At 41.9% G+C, this 19,353-nt stretch overlaps 1 protein-coding gene across 1 annotated transcript in view; it reads left to right on the top strand.

Moving 5' to 3' along the window:
* grin3bb (glutamate receptor, ionotropic, N-methyl-D-aspartate 3Bb) overlaps window positions 1-19,353 on the top strand; it is a 162,822-nt gene that overhangs the window by 119,775 nt on the left and 23,694 nt on the right. Inside the window, exons 3-5 of the mRNA XM_051676254.1 lie at window positions 4,006-5,098; window positions 6,272-6,417; window positions 12,439-12,554. Of these exons, the coding sequence (XP_051532214.1) occupies window positions 4,006-5,098; window positions 6,272-6,417; window positions 12,439-12,554 (1,355 nt within the window). The remainder of the gene's footprint in view (window positions 1-4,005; window positions 5,099-6,271; window positions 6,418-12,438; window positions 12,555-19,353) is intronic.

A 19,353-nucleotide genomic window follows, 5' to 3' on the forward strand; every position in this document is an offset into this window, starting at 1 on the left:
CTGCTTAGCTTCAGTAGGCAACCAGTCTTGAGCTACAGGGTGATATGGCAGCTGAAGACCTGCATAATGGATGAATGGGGGAAATTCCACTTTCTAAACTTAACCTTGTGTCTTCAGTGTCCAAAGGTTTAATAAGTGTTATTAGAAGAAACGGTGATACAGTGGTTACACAGTGGTAAACACTCGACTGTTCCAACTCTTTTGGAGTGAGTTGCAGTTATGTGATTTGAAATGAGTTTATATTTTCTTCAATTCACAAGGTAAAACTTAAAATAATGTGTTGTTGTAGTGATTTCTATATAGCACAGGGTGAATAGAATTTACAAATTTTGTTTTTTATTGCCATTTTGCATAATGTCCATCTTTTTTTGAATTAGGGTTCTAATTTGCCCAGCACAATTACCCATCTTGTAGGCTGGTTCTAAGTGCTATGTTGTGGAGCATACAGCAGACTACCATGATTTGACATACAGATCAGCATTGCTCCAACAATTTCACAGACATTAAAAATGCAGTGTTAATTGTGGCAAGCAAGTTTTGTGAATAAGGCATAATCTATAATGAGCCTAAGGAGGCATACTTGCACTTAAAAACAAAATTACTATGACTTCATTGATTCATGATAGAGCACTATTTCAGTGCTTTTAGCACCTGGTTCATATGGTGGTTAGTGAATAAGTCACAGGTTTTGTACCGAAATAATACACGCAAAAGTTTAGTGAATTCACCCATAAATTGCTTTGATGTTTATACTTATCATCAGTAGAACATCCTAACATCTGTAAGAGATGTCCCAGACAGCTAGTGACATGTTTAAGGACAAGGGCATGGCCACTTTCTCACGCTGCATAAAATTACTGTTTGCCCAAATACTCAGCTGGAATGCAGACATGTTTTAAAGCTTTAAGCTTTATTTATGACTTCCCCTCAGCTGCCTTTCCCTGAGGAGGGATCACTCTTATCAAAAGAGCTGGCACCCGCCTGCCATGCAGCAACCGTCTTTTTGTGCAGATCATGCCAGCACTCTGCTACACACCACTATTTCTCTCCCAGCAAACAGAAGTGAAATGTGGCTATGTGGGGAGCCTTTGCCTCTCATCACAAAACAGGATGAGGCTGAAAATCTGCCAACCACACTCAAACCAAGCTTGATAATGCTGGGCGATTGCGAGGGTAGAGCTGCAGGAACATCTTTCATAGCTCCATAGCTTATGCAAGACATTGGGAGCATTACAATACCACAAAACTTCCTAATTTTTCTTTTGTTATATGTAATTTGTATATATGCATTTGTATGCATTTGCATTTGTCTTTCCTTGAGGTGTTTGGTGATTGAGCAGATGGGAATTAGCCAACCGTATTTTGCCCGCATATGACAGTTCACATGTCCTGTGACTATTGTAATTAGAAGATATGTTCAGTTTAATTAATTTTAATCAGAGCGCACAATTATAAGGTAATTTTTATGCTGTGGTTTAGAAACAGTCAGTATCACAAGCACCTGTATACTGTATAGTGATAGGTCTATTATATATTGTATATAATTTAGGCTGATTAATCAACCAATATTTTGAGATTTTGAGATTATCGGATGATATCGCACAATAATCGCACATGCTTGGAAAATTAATAGAAGTATTATATATCCCTCAGTTCCAAAATCTACCAATAGGATTGTTAAGAGATGATGCACATTTTCTGTTTTCAATTTTTATTTTATTATTATTATTATTATTATTATTATCATCATTATTTGAAATATTGTGTAAAATAAGTGTTAATTTCAACAACTGTGATTTAATTAACTTTTTAATACAGTAGTCCCAACAAGTATTTGTACATTTAAACTACACTTACGATGTTGTTGAAGTAGATAACAAAATATTAGTCAAAGTATCTATTTTAAAGAAAGATAGCACTAGCACATTTTTCAAGCAAACATTTCACAAAAAGAGGTTTGTTAGGTTTGAAATGATAAAAATATATGTAATGTTCAAAATGAAGACAAAATACTGTATATGTGTACTCTTTCTGTCAAACAGTAACCTGTCCATAGTTATTGTGGACTATTGTGGTTATTGTTATATCTACTATACCTGTGTGTATATACTTCTGCTAAGGCACCTGTGTGAACCTGAGGGGAACTGACTTCATAAATCCACTAAAAATTACCTTGGGACTAGTTGGTTAAAGATTATTGGAACAAAAAAATGGCAAAGAAAGGTTTGCCACTTGTTTTGATATTTTGTTTTCTAATGCAATGAAAGTGAAAGAAAGAAATGAAAAATGAAAATGAAAGAAAATTTTTTTTTTTTTTTTTTTTTTTTTTTGTGAAGTGTCCAAATACTCCTTGGGGCCTCTGTATAGTCACATTATATTGCTCTCAAGATATCATCAGAACCCATTTCAGTCAACCACTACCTGTAAAAATTCAGAGCTCAATGTGGGAATTTCAGCCCACAATCAGTCTAGTCTCCCCTCTTTATTTTAGTCCTTTCCTCTCTTTCTCTGTCCTCTCATCTCTCTCACTTATTGCTATATCTGCTCAATATTTCAAAGATCATAAAGCGGGGCCAGAATCAAAGAGGACTTTTAAGTACATAGCAGCCTGTCATTCATATTGAGCTGAAACACACACTGTAAATTTGATGTCACACAGACCATGCTCTCGTCATTGGTTACTGGTGGGCCATTTTGGTTTCTGTGACATGTAAAACCAATGGAAAAAAGTTTAAAGCCAAATTACATTTTATGCTTTTCCTGTCAGTGTTTCATTATCCAGCTCAAGCATTAGTCAAATGTCACATCTTTTATTTATGACAGCAAACATTCATCTTCAAGCTCAACGTCTGAGCATTTCCTTAAGTAACCCAAGGCTCACTCCGTAACTGCAGCCTTGACGACTGAGTAGGTCTAATTCTGTAGAGTGGGAGGGAGTTTCATAATCAATATATTGCCTCGTGAAAGCAACATCTGTAGTTTATGGTGTGACAAGAGCCAGACTGTGTCAGTCATCTAGCTAGGCAATCCCTATCTAAGGCCTTCCCCCCTATGCGGCAATGAAATTTTCTGTCTGCTTTACTGCCAGAGGGATAAAGCTGGCTTAACCTGTGGCCAATCCTGTTACTGACTCCCACATGTCTAATAGAGTACAAGACTTGTGAACATGATTCTTTGTCTTCCCCTTGAGTAGTTTTGCAGAGCTTTGCCAATGATGCGCTAGTCTCAGCCTCAGACGGTGTGCCCATAGACCGCACCACAGTCCATTCACTGACCGTCTGATGCATACTGCACAAAAAACTTGAAAGCACATTTCAATCTGGTAAACTCTCATCTGTTTGGCTGACTTTACGCAAGGAGTTAAGAGCACACAGGTGTTTCTCAGTCCATCTGCACTGTAAAAAAAATTTTTGTCAGGTGACCTAAAACATGTGCTTCATGTGGTAACATCTACATTAACTGGGTTTATTCAAGTAAAAAAAAAATTGTATCTGATTAAATAAACTGGAAAAATTAGGTTACACCAAATTAAAGTAATTTTTATGTGTTAGATCAAGTAAAAAAAGATAATTGCAGGTTGCTATTATCTTTTTTGATAAAAGGGGGGGGGTGAAAAGTCAGTTTTACCAGGTACAGGGTTGGTACATTGATTTAATACATTGATATGCCATTGTTTGCCAAGTTAGTGGAATCAAATCTTTGAAAGATATTTAGGTTAGAATTCAACAAGAATGGATTGCACCTGGTAAAAGTGTCGCTTGTTTTGCACGCACCGTCTGCACTGGTTTAGTGGTGCAACTGTTTAGTGAATTCGCCCCTCAGAATTTTGTTTATGGGACATAGTAGCAAGTAAACTAAACATTCACAAGCTGAATTTTATATTCTGAATTGTTTTCTTGTCTTTGAAATAGTCTCTTCCTGTCTAAGTGGGTGGTTCTTGGCCAGAATAAGCTGCAATTTTGACCAGAACTTTTTATGCTGACTCTTGTCTTCTCTCACCCTCAGGTTCCTCTCTAACACATCCTTTGTAGGGCTGACGGGTCCTGTCATTGTTCAACGTAACCTCTCTCGTGTACTCACCTCTCAGAGATTCCACATTTGGAGCCTGCGCCGTGATGCTGTTGGTCAGCCCACCTGGGTGACAGTGGGCAGCTGGGAAGGTGGTAAGTTGGATGTAGAGGATCAGGGATTGTGGCAGGGCTCGTCCCCCCTTCAACGCACAGAGGGCCAAATGGGCAGGGAAGGACGGAGATGGCGGGCGGGATTTCCAGTGTCAGGAAGCCGTCTACGTGTGGTCACACTGGTGGAGCACCCCTTCGTGTTCACTCGTGAGGTAGATGAGGATGGGAACTGCCCCGCTGGACAATATTGTCTGGATGCAGGAACAAATAGCTCAGAAACCCTGGACCACTTATATTCAGAGCGGGCACAAGGGAACAACAGCTTCTTGCCACCAGATTACAGCAAGTGTTGCTATGGATACTGTATTGATCTGCTGGAGAAACTGGCAGAAGATATGAACTTCAAGTTTGACCTGTACATAGTAGGGGATGGGAAATATGGGGCAGTTAAGGGTGGCCAGTGGACAGGGTTGGTTGGAGACCTACTGGGCGGGGTGGCTGATATGGCTGTTACCAGCTTCAGCATCAACTCAGCTCGCAGTAAAGTGATAGACTTCACCAGCCCATTCTTTTCCACGAGTTTGGGAATTCTGGTGCGGAGTAAAGACACGGCTGCACCCATCGGAGCCTTCATGTGGCCTCTGCATTGGTCCATGTGGATAGGCATCTTTGTGGCATTGCACATTACAGCATTCTTCCTCACCCTCTACGAATGGAAGAGTCCCTTTGGCATGACACCACATGGACGTAACCGTGTGAAGGTGTTCTCTTACTCATCAGCCCTCAACCTCTGCTACGCCATCCTCTTTGGTCGCACAGTCTCCAGTAAGACACCCAAGTGCTGGACTGGACGTTTCCTGATGAACTTGTGGGCCATTTTTTGTTTGCTGGTTTTGTCCAGTTACACAGCAAACCTGGCTGCAGTCATGGTTGGGGAAAAGACCTTCGAGGAGCTCTCTGGAATACATGATGCCAAGGTGACAACTTTTGAGGGTCCGTTTGTAATATTCAGTTAACCGCAAGTGTTCACAAATGATTATTTGGTTATTTGTCAGAACTCTGGAATAAAGAAAGTTTATTGCAATAGATATGCATCAAACACTACTCAAAAGAGCAGGGAATAAAGTCCTCCGATAAAGTCCTAAATAGCACAATACATTGATCTTCAAATGAAGAAAGTTTAGGGCCCCTAACTTGCCCTAAACTTGAAAAATGGACCCAAACCTGGCACAAAACCCAATGGTTTGTTGGGCTTGAATAAGGTTGAAGATATCTATTGCATGAGTAGAATAACTGATTTGAAAAATGATTTTGATATTCGAATACTGGCATATTGAATGCTTCACCGAATGCTGACTATCTGTGCACATCCCTACTTTGAATATCAGTGAGTTTGCTTATTTCACAAAAAATTTCACAATTCCCGATACTAATTTCGATACCAGAGCAAAAAAAGGTAACATGCTATGGAACATACTCCTTTTGCCTATTTCAAAATATAAATATTATTGCAAATAATAAGTGTTTCTCAATTATGTGAACATTGCTTCAAGTCTATAAATAATTACTCAGGTAAACATTTCTAATAATACAGAACCAAGTATAGAATAAACCAAGAACAGTAATAAAAAATTAAAATAAATTAAGAACATGTGTGGTTTTACTTTTCAATATTGTTATTTGATTAATAGTACTGTAACAACAAAATGAACAGCCACTTCAAGGTCTAATGCTCAGATCCGATATTTTGACACATGCCTGTGTATAATACCGGATCTTATGGGCATTTTGAACCATGATTCTGATGGTTTTTGGCTCTGACAAGACAATCAGCAGCATTACGGTCTAAAAGGAGTAACAGAGCATGCACCCTAATAAGTGTGAGCTTTTGAAAGCAGCCGTGTGTCAGTCAAACAATAAAATATTTAAATTATTTTAATATCGACTGTACTGGTTCTTTTGACATCTGTAGTTACAATACTAGTATATAATAGTAACATTTCAAAAGATCTGGGAAATTTAGATTTCTAATGATATTACACCTTTAAGAGAATAATTAACAGCAGTTATCTTGTGTTTTATGCTAGATCATTTAGGATTTACTTTAATAATCAATGGTTTTCATAAAATGTTCTGCCCTGGGCCCACAGCTCCATCACCCATCTCAGGGATTCCGATTCGGCACAGTTCGGGAGAGCAGTGCAGAGGATTACATGAAAAAGAGTTTTCCAGAGATGCACGAGTATATGCGGAAATTCAACGAGCCCACCACACCTGATGGTGTTGCCACTCTCAAGTAAGAGATCAATTCAGCCAACAGAATGCACCCAGCTAGCAGATGGTAGCAAGTGCTTCAATCATAGTTCTACTGCTGAACACTATAAGCACAGCTTGAAATTTATAACACATGGAACATTGATTGGTACATATTGATAAATAATTCAAGCAGAATTGTACCATGTTTATGACAATGCCAATGTGTATGCTGCATCTCAAGAAAGTTCTGTAAGAGTTCTCACTAGTGAGCGGATTGAAGGAACAGCAATATCCCCTCCCTGCTCAAAGTATTCTGTAATCCCTCCGCTCCAACTCCACTCAGGGTTTTCCATTTATGCTCATAGCTCACTCTCTAAGAAACCTCTGGGTTCGCTCCATAAGATTTTTTCCGTATATGAAAGCAACACTTCATCGTGTTTTCTAATCATTACTTTTTAATTTAATATTCTGTATTTTTGATCATTGCCTTTCTGGTAATATTAAACAACTGCATCTCTCTTTCATTCTGACTGCTAATAGTCTATTCACACCATTTAAAACATGGTGAAACCTTGCTGACATGCAGTTGCATTTTGGGCTGTTGACATCCACGATAATGCTTTTGACCAAGCGGTAACTGAGCGATTTTGGACCGAGTTTGGTTGACAATACTACAGGTGTCAATATCTTGGCCACATGACCTACATTTTTGAATGACACTGTCATTAAAATGAGGTGTGTGCCCAAAGCAGTGTTTTTCTCTCAATAAATGTTATTCTGTGGCCTGAGATCCCTCTCAGAGCTGCCCGGCAGGCGAGCGGTTTGTTGTTTCCTGCCAGCTGCAGTACTGCAGTCTGTCACACACATACCAAGTTGTGAAGTGTGTGTTTTTGTTTATTTATTTATATATTTATTTTGGTCTACATCAAAAAAGGAGAGTGAAAGGACAGAAAGAAAGGAGTTGTATTAAAAGTTTCTCTTGAATTCTTGTTTTCCTTATTACTATGGGAAGGTTATATATAGTATAATTGACCTTTCACTTAGCCCCCCCCCCCCCCCAACCAATCAGAATCAGAATCAGCTTTATTGCCAAGTATGCTTACACATACAAGGAATTTGTCTTGGTGACAGGAGCTTCCAGAGTACAACAATACAAAAACAATACAAAAACAGCAGCAAGACATAGATAATAATAAAAAATAAAAAATAAAAATGAATTATACACATACGTACAGACACACACATACATACATACACACATACACATGGGCTGTGCAAATCTAATACAATCTGTTATGTACTGTGCAAATACAAATCTGTTATGTACAGTGCAAATGTTTTTTTTTATTTATTTTTTTTAAGAGGAATGAAATGGCAGAAAAGGTTGGTTGTGTTGGATAAATATAAGAAAGACTAAACTGTGTATTGCACATAGTTATTGCTCAATGGGGCAATTTAACTGTTCATGAGATGGATAGCCTGAGGGAAAAAACTGTTCCTGTACCTGACGGTTCTGGTGCTCAGAGCTCTGAAGCATCAGCCAGAAGGCAACAGTTCAAAAAGGTAGTGGGCAGGGTGAGTGGGGTCCAGAGTGATTTTTCCAGCCTTTTTCCTCACTCTGAAAGTGTATAGTTCTTGAAGGGGGGGGCAGGGGGCAACCAAAAGTCCTCTCAGCAGTCCGAACTGTCCTTTGTAGTCTTCTGATGTCTGATTTCATAGCTGAACCAAACCAGACAGTTATTGAAGTGCAGAGGACAGACTCAATGACTGCTGCGTAAAACTGTATCAGCAGCGCCTGTGGCAAGTTGAATTTCTTCAGCTGGCGAAGGAAGTACAACCTCTGCTGGGCCTTTTTCACAATGGAGTCAATGCGTGTCTCCCACTTCAGGTCCTCTTAGATGGTAGTGCCCAGGAACCTGAATGACTCCACTGCTGCCACAGTGCTGTTTAGAATGGTGAGGGGGGTCAGTGTTGGGGTATTTCTCCTAAAGTCCACAATGATCTCCACCGTTTTGAGCGTGTTCAGCTCAAGGTTGTTTTGACTGCACCAGACAGCCAGCTGTTCAACCTCCCTTCTGTAAGCAGACTCATCGTCATCTCGGATGAGGCCGATGACAGTGGTGTCATCTGGAAACTTCAGTAGCTTGACAGAGGGGTCCTTGGCGATGCAGTCATTGGTGTAGAGGGAGAAGAGTAGTGGGGAGAGCACACATCCCTGGGGGGCACCAGTGCTGATTGTACAGGTGCTAGAAGTGAGTTTCCCCTGTCTCACAAGCTGTCCATCAGAAAGCTGGTAATCCACTGACAGACAGACATGGGAACAGAGAATTTGTGTAATTTAATCTGGAGTATAGCTGGGATGATGTTGTTGAAAGCTGAACTGAAGTCCACAAAAAGGATCCTTGCATATGTCCCTGGTCTGTCCAGATGTTGCAGGATATGATGCAATCCTATGTTGACTGCATCATCCACAGACCTGTTTGCTCGATAAGCAAATTGAAGGGGATCTAGAAAGGGTCCAGTGATGTTCTTCAGGTGGGCCAACACCAGTCTCTCAAATGATTTCATGACCACAGACGTCTGTAGTCATTAGTCCTGTGATTTTTGGTTTCTTTGGGACAGGAAAAATGATTGAGTGTTTGAAATAGCATGGGACTTCACACTGCTCCAGTGATCTATTGAAGATCTGTGTGAAGATTGGGGCCAGCTGGTTAGCACAGGATCGAAGACACGCTGGTGAGATGCCATCTGGGCCTGAAGCCTTCCTCGTCTTTTGTTTCTGAAAGATGCGGCTCACATCATCTTCACAGATCTTAAGTGCAGGTTGAGTAGCAGGAGGAGGGAGGAGGGGGTTGCAGGAGGTGTTGGTGTTTGTGTGAAGTGAAGGTCAGAGTGGGTGTGGGGTGTGAGATTGGGCCTTTCAAATCTGCAGTAGAACACATTCAGGTCATCAGCCAGTTGTTGGTTCCCTACAGGGTTGGGGGCAGAAGTCCTGTAATTTGTGAGTTGTTTCATGCCACTCCACACTGATGCAGAGTCTTTAGCTGAAAACTTGTTTTTCAGCTTCTCAGAGTATCTTCTTTTAGCCACTCTGATTTCCCTGTTCAGTGTGTTTCTAGCCTGATTGTACAAAACTTTATCCCCACCCCTGTAAGCATCCTCTTTGGCCTGACGAAGCTGCCTGAGCTCTGCTGTAAACCACGGTTTGTCATTGTTGAACTTTAAATAAGTCCTAGTAGGAGTGCACATATCCTCACAGAAACTGATATATGATGTAACAGTATATGTGAGCTCGTCCAGGTCTGTGGCTGCGCCTCAAAAACACTCCAATCAGTGCAGTCAAAGCAGGCTTGTAGTTTCCGCTCTGCTTCATTGGTCCATCTCTTTAAACTCCTTACTACTGGCTTGGTTGATTTTAATTTTTGCCTGCAGGTTGGAAGAAGATGAACCAGACAGTGATCAGAGAGTCCCAAAGCTGCTCTAGGGACAGTGCGATATGCATTCTTTATTGTTGTGTAACAATGATCCAGTATGTTCCTGTCTCTGGTTGGGCATGTGATGTGCTGTTTGTATTTGGGCTGTTCACGTGTGAGATTTGCTTTGTTAAAATCCCCAAGAATAATAATAACTGAGTCCGGGTATTGTTGTTGTTCCATGTCTTTGATTTGATCAGCCAGATGTTGCAGTGCTGTGTTCAAACACGCATTTGGCGTACACATATACACACTCACCAGAATAAACGAGGAAAACTCCCGCGGCGAGTAGAAAGGCTTACAGTTAATAAAGAGTGCTTCCAAATTAGGACAGCACATCCTCTTTAACGTTGTTACATCTGTACACCAACTTGCATTGATATAAAAGCATGTTCCACCGCCTCTCGTTTTCCCCATTAACTCCGTGATGCGATCCGCTCTGAACAGCTGGAAGCCCGGCAGATGTAATGCGCTATCCAGAATGGCTTCACTCAGCCAGGTTTCTGTGAAGGACAAGGCAGCAAAGGTTGAAAAGTCCTTGTTTGTATGGGTGAGGAGATGTAGTTCGTCCGTTTTGTTAGGAAGAGAGCGGAGATTCGCTAAGTGAATACTCGGCAGCGCTGTTCGAAATCCGCGCCGACGGAGTTTGACCAGCGCACCGGCTCGTCTCCCTCCCTAATCATACATTAGCAACTGTTGCCATCTGCCAAAAAGTTTTTTTTTTCTTTTTCTAATGTACGTCTGTGGAAATCATGTGTGTTTGGATTTTTGTAATAAATATATTTTATTAAATATTATATATTTTTCAAACATTATTCAAAAATATGAAAAAGCGTGATTTCCAGGGCACTTATATTAGTGATAATAGTAATAGGTACCCAGAGAGAATAGACAAGTACTTTTTTTAACTTTTTTTGCCATGTCCAAATCTTTAAGTAACTCGAAAAGTGCATGCTGTGGATTGAGCTACAGTATGTGTCAGCCATCATTCCCAAATTAACATGTACTGTATAACATCAATAAGGACACCTAGATGTGCTCCATGGGAAATTAATTTTATGAACTTAATATTAATGTAATTACATATTGATTCAGGTCATAGTAGAGACAATAGTAACTAAATAGTTCACACTAATAAAAATTAGGAGCAATTTGGTTCACTTACATTAATGTTATCATTTGTAGTCAATATAAAATAAGGATTCTCTCTTTTCAACTGACTGTGATAAGCATTTAACTGTATTCTCATTCACAGTCTCTACAGTTTTAATATTACTGCATAATTTAACAATCTCTCTAAAAGTAAAACAGCTGTATTAAAGGTGCTTTGCAATGTCACACTTCATTCCAGCCCACTTATAATTAAAATAACATCATTTAATTTTTTTTTTACCACTATACACACACATTTTACTGAAAATTGTGCTGTTTACAGAAATCTCCTATTCATTCCTAAGGGGGTGGGCTCTCTTTCAGACATCTGACCTTGCTTGTATTCACACCAGAGATGCGTTTCACTTCAATAGTTGCTTAGTAAAGGGTTGATTCTGTATGACAGATGCTAAAATTAAGCCTGAGTTGCAAGTAATCATTGCAATTTACTCCTCTTTTATATTTTTGGATGTATCATTAAAACATTTAATTGGAAGAAAAACTTTAAAGAGACGAACATCTTCAAAAGAGTCTAAGATCTGTGAAGAATTAAACAGACTGAAAACAGTTCCTATTCCTTTTTTTATTTTAAGAAGATGATCAAAGGTATCATTGACCACATATACAGCACTAAAGCACCAAAGCAAATGAATGCTTTCATGCTTTCCATTTATAACACATGGAACATTGATTGGTACGTATTGATAAATAATTCAAGCAGAATTGTACCATGTTTATGACAATGCCAATGTATATGCTGCATCTCAAGAAAGTTCTGTAAGAGTTCTCCCTAGTGATCAGAGTATGTGAGCGGACTGAAGGAACAGCAATATCCCCTCCCTGCTCAAAGCATTTTGTTACAACTCCGCTTCAGCTCCACTCAGGGTTTTCCATTTCTGCTCATAGCTTGCTCCCTAAGAAACCTCTGGGTTCGCTCCTTTCGATTGTAGCCATGTTTGTCCTACAGTTTCATTTTAAAAGAAGCTACATAAATGGGCTACTGGTGGTACAGTCAGACAAAATATGTGTGTAAAATAGATGACAAAAGCGTGTGTAAAAACACAAACAAGTGTTCTTGCTAACCACAAGCTGTGCTGCTGAATTTGTATAAATACAAATTTCCTGTTGGCAAACTTTTTGATAAATTACATCTTTTATAATCTGTAAATTACGTAAGTTTGGGTCAATGCCCTTAAGGCGTTACTATCCATTAAAAGTCCTTTTCAGCTCCTTTCAGCATGCATCTGATTTAGTGTAGCCACAGATTTATGGTTCCCGCTGCAGTTTATGAACATTTAGCTCCCATTTGCACCCAAATGAGATGCGCAATCTGATTTATGAAAATCATACTGTGCATGTTTAATTAGACAGAATGTGGTGTTTGTGCATGCCTGTGTGTTTAGTTTTGTAGCCCACCCTCTTTTTATGTTGTGAAGGACAGATCCGCCTCAACTTGATGCTTTTATCATGGACAAAGCCCTGTTGGACTATGAGGTGTCCATTGATGCTGACTGCAAGCTGCTAACAGTTGGCAAACCCTTTGCTATTGAAGGTAAGCAAATGTGAAAAAATGTACTGGATATATTGTGAAGCTCAGTTTAAATGTTTTAATAAATAGCAAGGCCAATGATGTAAAAGGTACACTAAGTTATTTAAAAGCTTTAAACATAACGGAATTATCAGTAAATGTGACACATTTAAAATGATTTACACTCACAAGAGGTGAAGACTCCAGTCATATCAGTCATATCATATTCTCCTCAGTGGGGCCACCATTTTGAGATTACATGACCAGTCTTATACTAGTACTAACGTTACCTCCTTAAAGGAATAGTTCACCCAAAAATGAAAATTCTCTTTTCATTTACTCACACTCATGACATCCCAGAGATGTATGACTTTGTTTGTTCTGCTGAACACAAACAAATATTTCTGAAGAATATTTCATCTCTACTGGTCCATTCAATGTAATTGAATAGTGGGCAGAAATTTATAGCTCCAAAAAGTGCATAAAGGCAGCATAAATGTAATCCACATGACTCCAGTGCTTAAATTCATGTCTTCTGAAGCAATATGATAGGTGTGGGTGAGAAATTGGTCAATATTTAAGTCCTTTTTTACTATACATTTTCCTCCTGCCCAGTAGGTGGCAGTATACATAAATAATGTGAATTGCTAAAAACAAAAGAAGAAGAATGTGGAAGTGAAATTGGACATTTATAATAAAATATGAATTAAATATTGATCTGTTTCTTACCCAGACCTATCATATCGCTTTAGAACACATGGATTTAACTACTGGAGAATGGATTACTTTTATGCTGCCTTTATGTGATTTTTGAGCTTCAAAGTTCTGGCCACCATTCACTTGCATTTAATGATCCAACAGAGCTGAGATATTCTTCTAAAAATCTTTGTTTGTGTTCAGCAGAAGAATATCATACACATCTGGGATGGCATGAGAGTGAGTAAATGATGAACGAATTCTCATTTTGAGGTGAACTATTCCATTAACCCCCTAATTATTAGACACTTTCTATTGTAGAATGAATTACACCTGAAAGGTTTCTGTAACAACCTTTGACCACTGCTGTATCTTCATCTATATGAAGGGGTCAGGGTTTAGCCAGTTAACTTTGAGAGTTTGCCCCTACTGGTAGATACTGTAACTACACCATTATGTTGTCAAAAAGCATCTTGCTTCATTTAAGGCCATTCAGAAATATAGTAGTAATATTCTGACAATATGAATAGTTTTGCAAGCAAAATTTCAAATATTTCAATATAGTACAATATAGCTTTTCAGCTATTATAGATGTCCTTAAAGGGATAGTTCACCCAAAAATGAAATTCTCTCATCATTTACTCACCCTCATGCCATCCTAGATGTGTATGAATTTCTATCTTCAGCATGTAGCCGATAGGTTATGAATAAACAACACAGATACAAAACTATCCTTTAGGGTTTTATTCTGATGGCTGTTTTTTGTTTTTAAAGAAGAAGAAAAAAAACAGCAGTCGATGGGGCCATGTGTATATATATATATATATATACAGTACTGTGCAAAAGTTTTAGGCACTTAAGATGTTTCACAGAAACTTTTGTCATAAGATGATTATTTGTATCTTCAGCTTTAGTGTGTCAATAGGAAAAATAAATTTTAGACTCCCAAACATTACTTTTGCAAATAGAAAAGATTAGAACAGAAGAGCAGGGTGCTCTGCAAGAGATGGCATTGCCCCCACAGTGCCCCCCACTGAACATCGAGTCAGTCTGGGATTACATGGGTACATCCTATCTGCCAACAACCAAGAAAAACTGTGTCAAGGTGTACCTAGGAGAATTGGGGCTGTTTTAAAGGCAAATGTGGCCATACCAAATATTGATTTAGCTTTTTTATGTTTACTGGACTTTGTATGATGTAACTGATAAATGAAAACTATTTATGGCATTATTTTTGAAGACATCCTCACAATGCAACATTTTTCACAAGTGCCTACAATTTTTGCAAAGTATTGTGTATATATATATATATATATATATATATATATATATATATATATATATATATATATATATACAGTATATACACTGCATGCACAATTATTTGGCAAGTGAGTATTCTGATCTTATCATTATTTCCATGCAAATTTTCCAACTCCAAACCATATAAACTTGAATGCTTATTGGATTCAATCATTTTCAGGTGATATATATTTGTGTAATGAGGGAGGGTGTGGCGAATGTGACTAACACCTTATATCAAGGTGTGCATAATTATTAGGCAGCTTCATTGCCTCAGGTAAAATGTGCCAAAAAAGAGATTTAACTGGCACTGAAAAGTAAAAAAAATTGTAAAATGCCTTTCAGACGGATGCAACACTCTTGAAATACCTAAACTATTGATGCGTGACCACCGGACAATCAAACATTTTGTTGCGAATAGTCAACTGGGGCACAAAAAAATGCATGGAGAAGAAAATGCGCAAATTAACTGCAAAAGACTTAAGAAGAATTAAACGTGAAGCTACCAGGAACCCATTATCCTCCAGTGCCACCATATTCCAGAACTGCAACCTACCTGGAGTGTCCAGAAGTACAAGGTGTCAAGTGCTCAGAGACACGGCCAAGGTCAAGAAGGCTGAAATAAGACCACCACTGAACAAGATTCACAAGATGAAGCATCAAGATTGGGCAAAGAAATACCTGAAGACAGATTTTTCAAAGGTTTTATGGACAGATGAAATGAGAGTGACTCTTGATGGACCAGATGGATGGGCCCGTGGCTGGATCACTAATAGACACAGGGCACCACTTTGAGTCAGGCGCCAGCAAGGTGGAGGAGGGGTACTGGTGTGGGCTGCTATCATTAAGGATGAGGTAGTTGGACCTTTTCGAGTTGAAGATGGACTGAAAATCAACTCCCAAACCTACTGCCAGTTTCTGGAAAGTACTTTCTTCAAGCAGTGGTACAGGAAGAAGTCCTCAGCATTCAAGAAGGCCATGATCTTTATGCAGGACAATGCTCCATCACATGCATCCAAGTACTCCACTGCTTGGCTAGCCAGTAAGGGCCTCATAGATGCCCAAATAATGACTTGGCCACCTTCCTCACCTGACTTAAATCCTACTGAGAACTTATGGGCCCTTCTCAAATGTGAGATTTACAGTGAGGGAAGACAATACACCTCTTTGAACAGCATTTGGGAGGCTGTGGTTGCTGCTTCAGCGAAAGTTGATCGTGAACAGATCAAGAAACTGACAGACTCCATGGATGGAAGGCTCATGGCAGTTATTGAAAAGAAGGGTGGCTATATTGGTCACTGAATATATTTGAAAGGCCAAAAATGTTATTTAATTGTCATTTTGTGTTACTTATTTGTTGCGCTTACTCTACAAATTGAGAATAAACAATTGAGTTGGGAGAAATTATTTTTGTGATTTAGTTGCCTAATAATTGTGCACACTAATAGTTGCCTAATAATTGTGCGCATTTATATATTCCCCTGAAAAAGACAAAACGTCCTGGTTACTTTCGTAACCTCCGTTCCCTGTTGGAGGGAACGAGACGTTGTGTCAATGTAGTGAAACTAGGGGTCACTCTTGGGAGCCTCAAACACCTCTGCTTTATGAAAAAAAGGCCAATGAGAATTGGCAAGTGGAATTTGCATGCCACTCCCCCGGACATACGGGTATAAAAGGAGCTGGTATGCAACCACTCATTCAGGTTTTGTGCTGAGGAGCTGAGAAAAGGCCCCGGCCATTTCAGCGGGTAGTTCAGTGTTGTGGCAAGAGGGACACAATGTCTCGTTCCCTCCATCAGGGAACGGAGGTTACGAAAGTAACCAGGATGTTCCCTATCTGTCACTCACTCGACGTTGTGTCAATGTAGTGACACTAGGGGTCCCTATACAAAATGCCACAACTAGCTGAACTGTGTTACGTGGACTGGCAGTGCGAGACGGGCAGACTGCCTCGTAGCCAGCGCACCAGGCTGTCACGTAACCTCCCCCAATGCTCTTATGAGCGTCGAACGGTCCTTCAGGAACAAGTCGACAACTCAACAAATAGGGACAGGCTAGCCCAGCCGTGGCCTCTTTTCCTCTTTTCTCCCCAAAAAGAGTGGAATTTGTTAACCGACTGGGGCCATAAATGTCTATGTCGGGGGGTGTCACTCCCAAGGGGAAGACACCGTGGAGACCACACCCCGCCCAGAAAAAGGGGGGGTATTTTCAGTGGAAATACGTCACATGGTCTTACCGAGTCTTGTCAGAAGTATGTCATGTGGAGAATTCGCATGGTAGGTCCTACCCTAGGGGGGAGGAGTTTCTACAAACATGGTGACCGGGGGCAGAGGGGCCTCTGCCCAAGGAAGACGCAGTTTACCGACAGGGAAACGATTTAGCGGAAGATATCACATGGGGTCACCTACAGGGAACCAGCACATGTGGAGCACCTACCCCAGTACAGGGCCTAATTAGCACACGTACTGGGCTGGCAGCGAGTTTCTCCACAAACTCGTCTTCCACAGGGCTAAGGAGGAAAGTCATCCAGGGATCACAGCTTGTGAACACGACTGGGAGTCAAAAGCGCATGTCTTCACCTCAAGGGAGGGGAAAGGCGCTAGGCACAAGCGGTACACCCGGCCAGCTGTCCCGGAACTTACCTGCTCGTACCTGACAATACACGGGACGAAACCGGCTCAACCCGGAGATTGTAGAACCTTGCAAAGGTGTTGGGTGTTGCCCAGCCCGCTGCTCTGCAGATGTCTGCCAAAGAGGCACCACTGATCAGGGTCCAGGAGGCCGCTACACTCCTAGTAGAGTGGGCTCGTAACCCCACGGGGGTGGCACGTCCAGAGCGTGATATGCCATCACGATGGCGTCAATGACCCAGTGAGCGATCCTCTGTTTGGAGACAGCGCTTCCTTTCGGCTGTCCACCAAAGCAGACAAGGAGTTGCTCGGAGCTTCTAAAGCTCTGCGTGTGATCCAAATAGATGTGTAAAGCATGCACCGGACACAGCAATGCCAAGGCTGGGTCTGCCTCCTCCTGGGGCAGTGCTTGCAGGTTCACCACCTGATCCCTAAAAGGGGTCATGGGAACCTTGGGCACATAGCCCGGTCAGGGTCTCAGGATCATGTGAGAGTAACCTGGACCGAACTCCAGGCATGATTCGCTGACAGAGAACGCCTGCAGGTCCCCTACCCTCTTGATGGAAGTGAGCACAGTCAGGAGGGCAGTCTTCAAAGAGAGTGCCTTAAGCTCAACTGACTCCAGGGGCTCAAAGGGAGTTCCCCGTAGACCCCGAAGGACTACAGAGAGGTCCCACGAGGGGATGAGGCACGGTCTGGAGGGATTCAACCTCCTAGCACCTCTCTGGAACCTGATGATCAAGTCATGCTTCCCCAAATACTTACTGCATCGTGATGTGCCGAAATGGCGGACACATACACCTTCAAGGTGGAGGGGGACAGCCGCCCCTCCAGCTTATCCTGCAGGAAGGAAAGCACCGATCCAACTGTGCATCTCTGGGGGTCTTTGCATCGGGAATAACACCACTTAGCGAATAGACGCCATTTCAAGGCATAAAGATGCCTCCTAGAGGGAGCCCTAGCCTGAGTGATCATATCTACCACCGCGGGTGGTAGGCCACTTAGGTCTTCTGCATCCCATCCAAGGGCCAGACGTGGAGATTCCAGAGGTCTGGTCGCGGGTGCCAGATGGTGCCCCGTCCCTGAGAAAGAAGGTCCTTCCTCAGGGGAATTCGCCAGGAGGGACTGTCGTGAGGAGCTGGGTGGGCCAGTAGGGTGCTACTAGGATGACCTGCATCTCATCCTCCCTGACCTTGCACAGGGTCTGTGCAAGTAGGCTCACTGGGGGAAACGCATATTTGCGTAATCCCGGGGGCCAGCTGTGTGCCAGCGCGTCTATACCGAGTGGTACCTCGGTCAGGGCGTATCAAAGCGGGCAGTGGGAGGATTCCCGGGAAGCAAACAGGTCTACCTGTGCTCGACTGAATCGACTCCAAATCAGCTGGACCACCTGGGGGTGGAGTCTCCACTCTCCCCTGAGAGTGACAGCGTGTCCGCCGTGGTGTTGAGGTCACCTGGGATTTGAGTGGCTCGCAGTGACTTGAGGCGCTGCTGACTCCAGAGGAGGAGACGGTGGGCGAGTTGTGACATGCAACAGGAGTGTAGACTGCCTTGACAGTTGATGTACGCTACCATTGCCATGTTGTCCATCTGGACCAACACGTGCTTGCCCTGGATCAACAGCCGGAACCTCTGCAGGGCGAGCAGTAATGCCAACAACTCAAGGCAGTTGATGTGCCAATGCAGCCACAGGCCAGTCCAGGAGCCGGCGGCTGTGTGCCCATTGCATACGGCACCCCAGCCCGTCTTGGAGGCGTCCGTTGTAACCAAGACACACCTGGAGACCTGCTCTAGCAGAACCCCTGCCCGTAGAAATGCAAGGTCGGTCAAAGGGCTGAAGAGGCGGTGACAGATTGCCGTGACGACAATGTGATGTGTTCCGCAGCGCCATGCCTATCTCGGGACTCGAGTCTGAGTCTTTTTGCATCAGCATCTTGAACGGGTGTGCAAGACCCGTTTCAGTACTCGCAGGCCCAAGATTGGCTGCAACCCACGCCTTTCTTCGGTACAATGAAGTAGGGGCCTGTAAAACCCCGTCTTCATCTCAGCCGGAGGGACAGGCTCTATCGCACCCTTCCGTAGAAGCGTAGCGATCTCCACACGCAAGGTAGCAGCATTCTCGCCCTTCACCGAGGTGAAGCAGACACCGCTGAAACTGGGCGGGCGCCTGGCAAACTGAATCACGTAGCTGAGTCA

The sequence above is a fragment of the Myxocyprinus asiaticus genome, chromosome 37 (genome assembly GCF_019703515.2).
Source record: "Myxocyprinus asiaticus isolate MX2 ecotype Aquarium Trade chromosome 37, UBuf_Myxa_2, whole genome shotgun sequence".
Lineage (NCBI taxonomy): Eukaryota > Metazoa > Chordata > Actinopteri > Cypriniformes > Catostomidae > Myxocyprinus > Myxocyprinus asiaticus.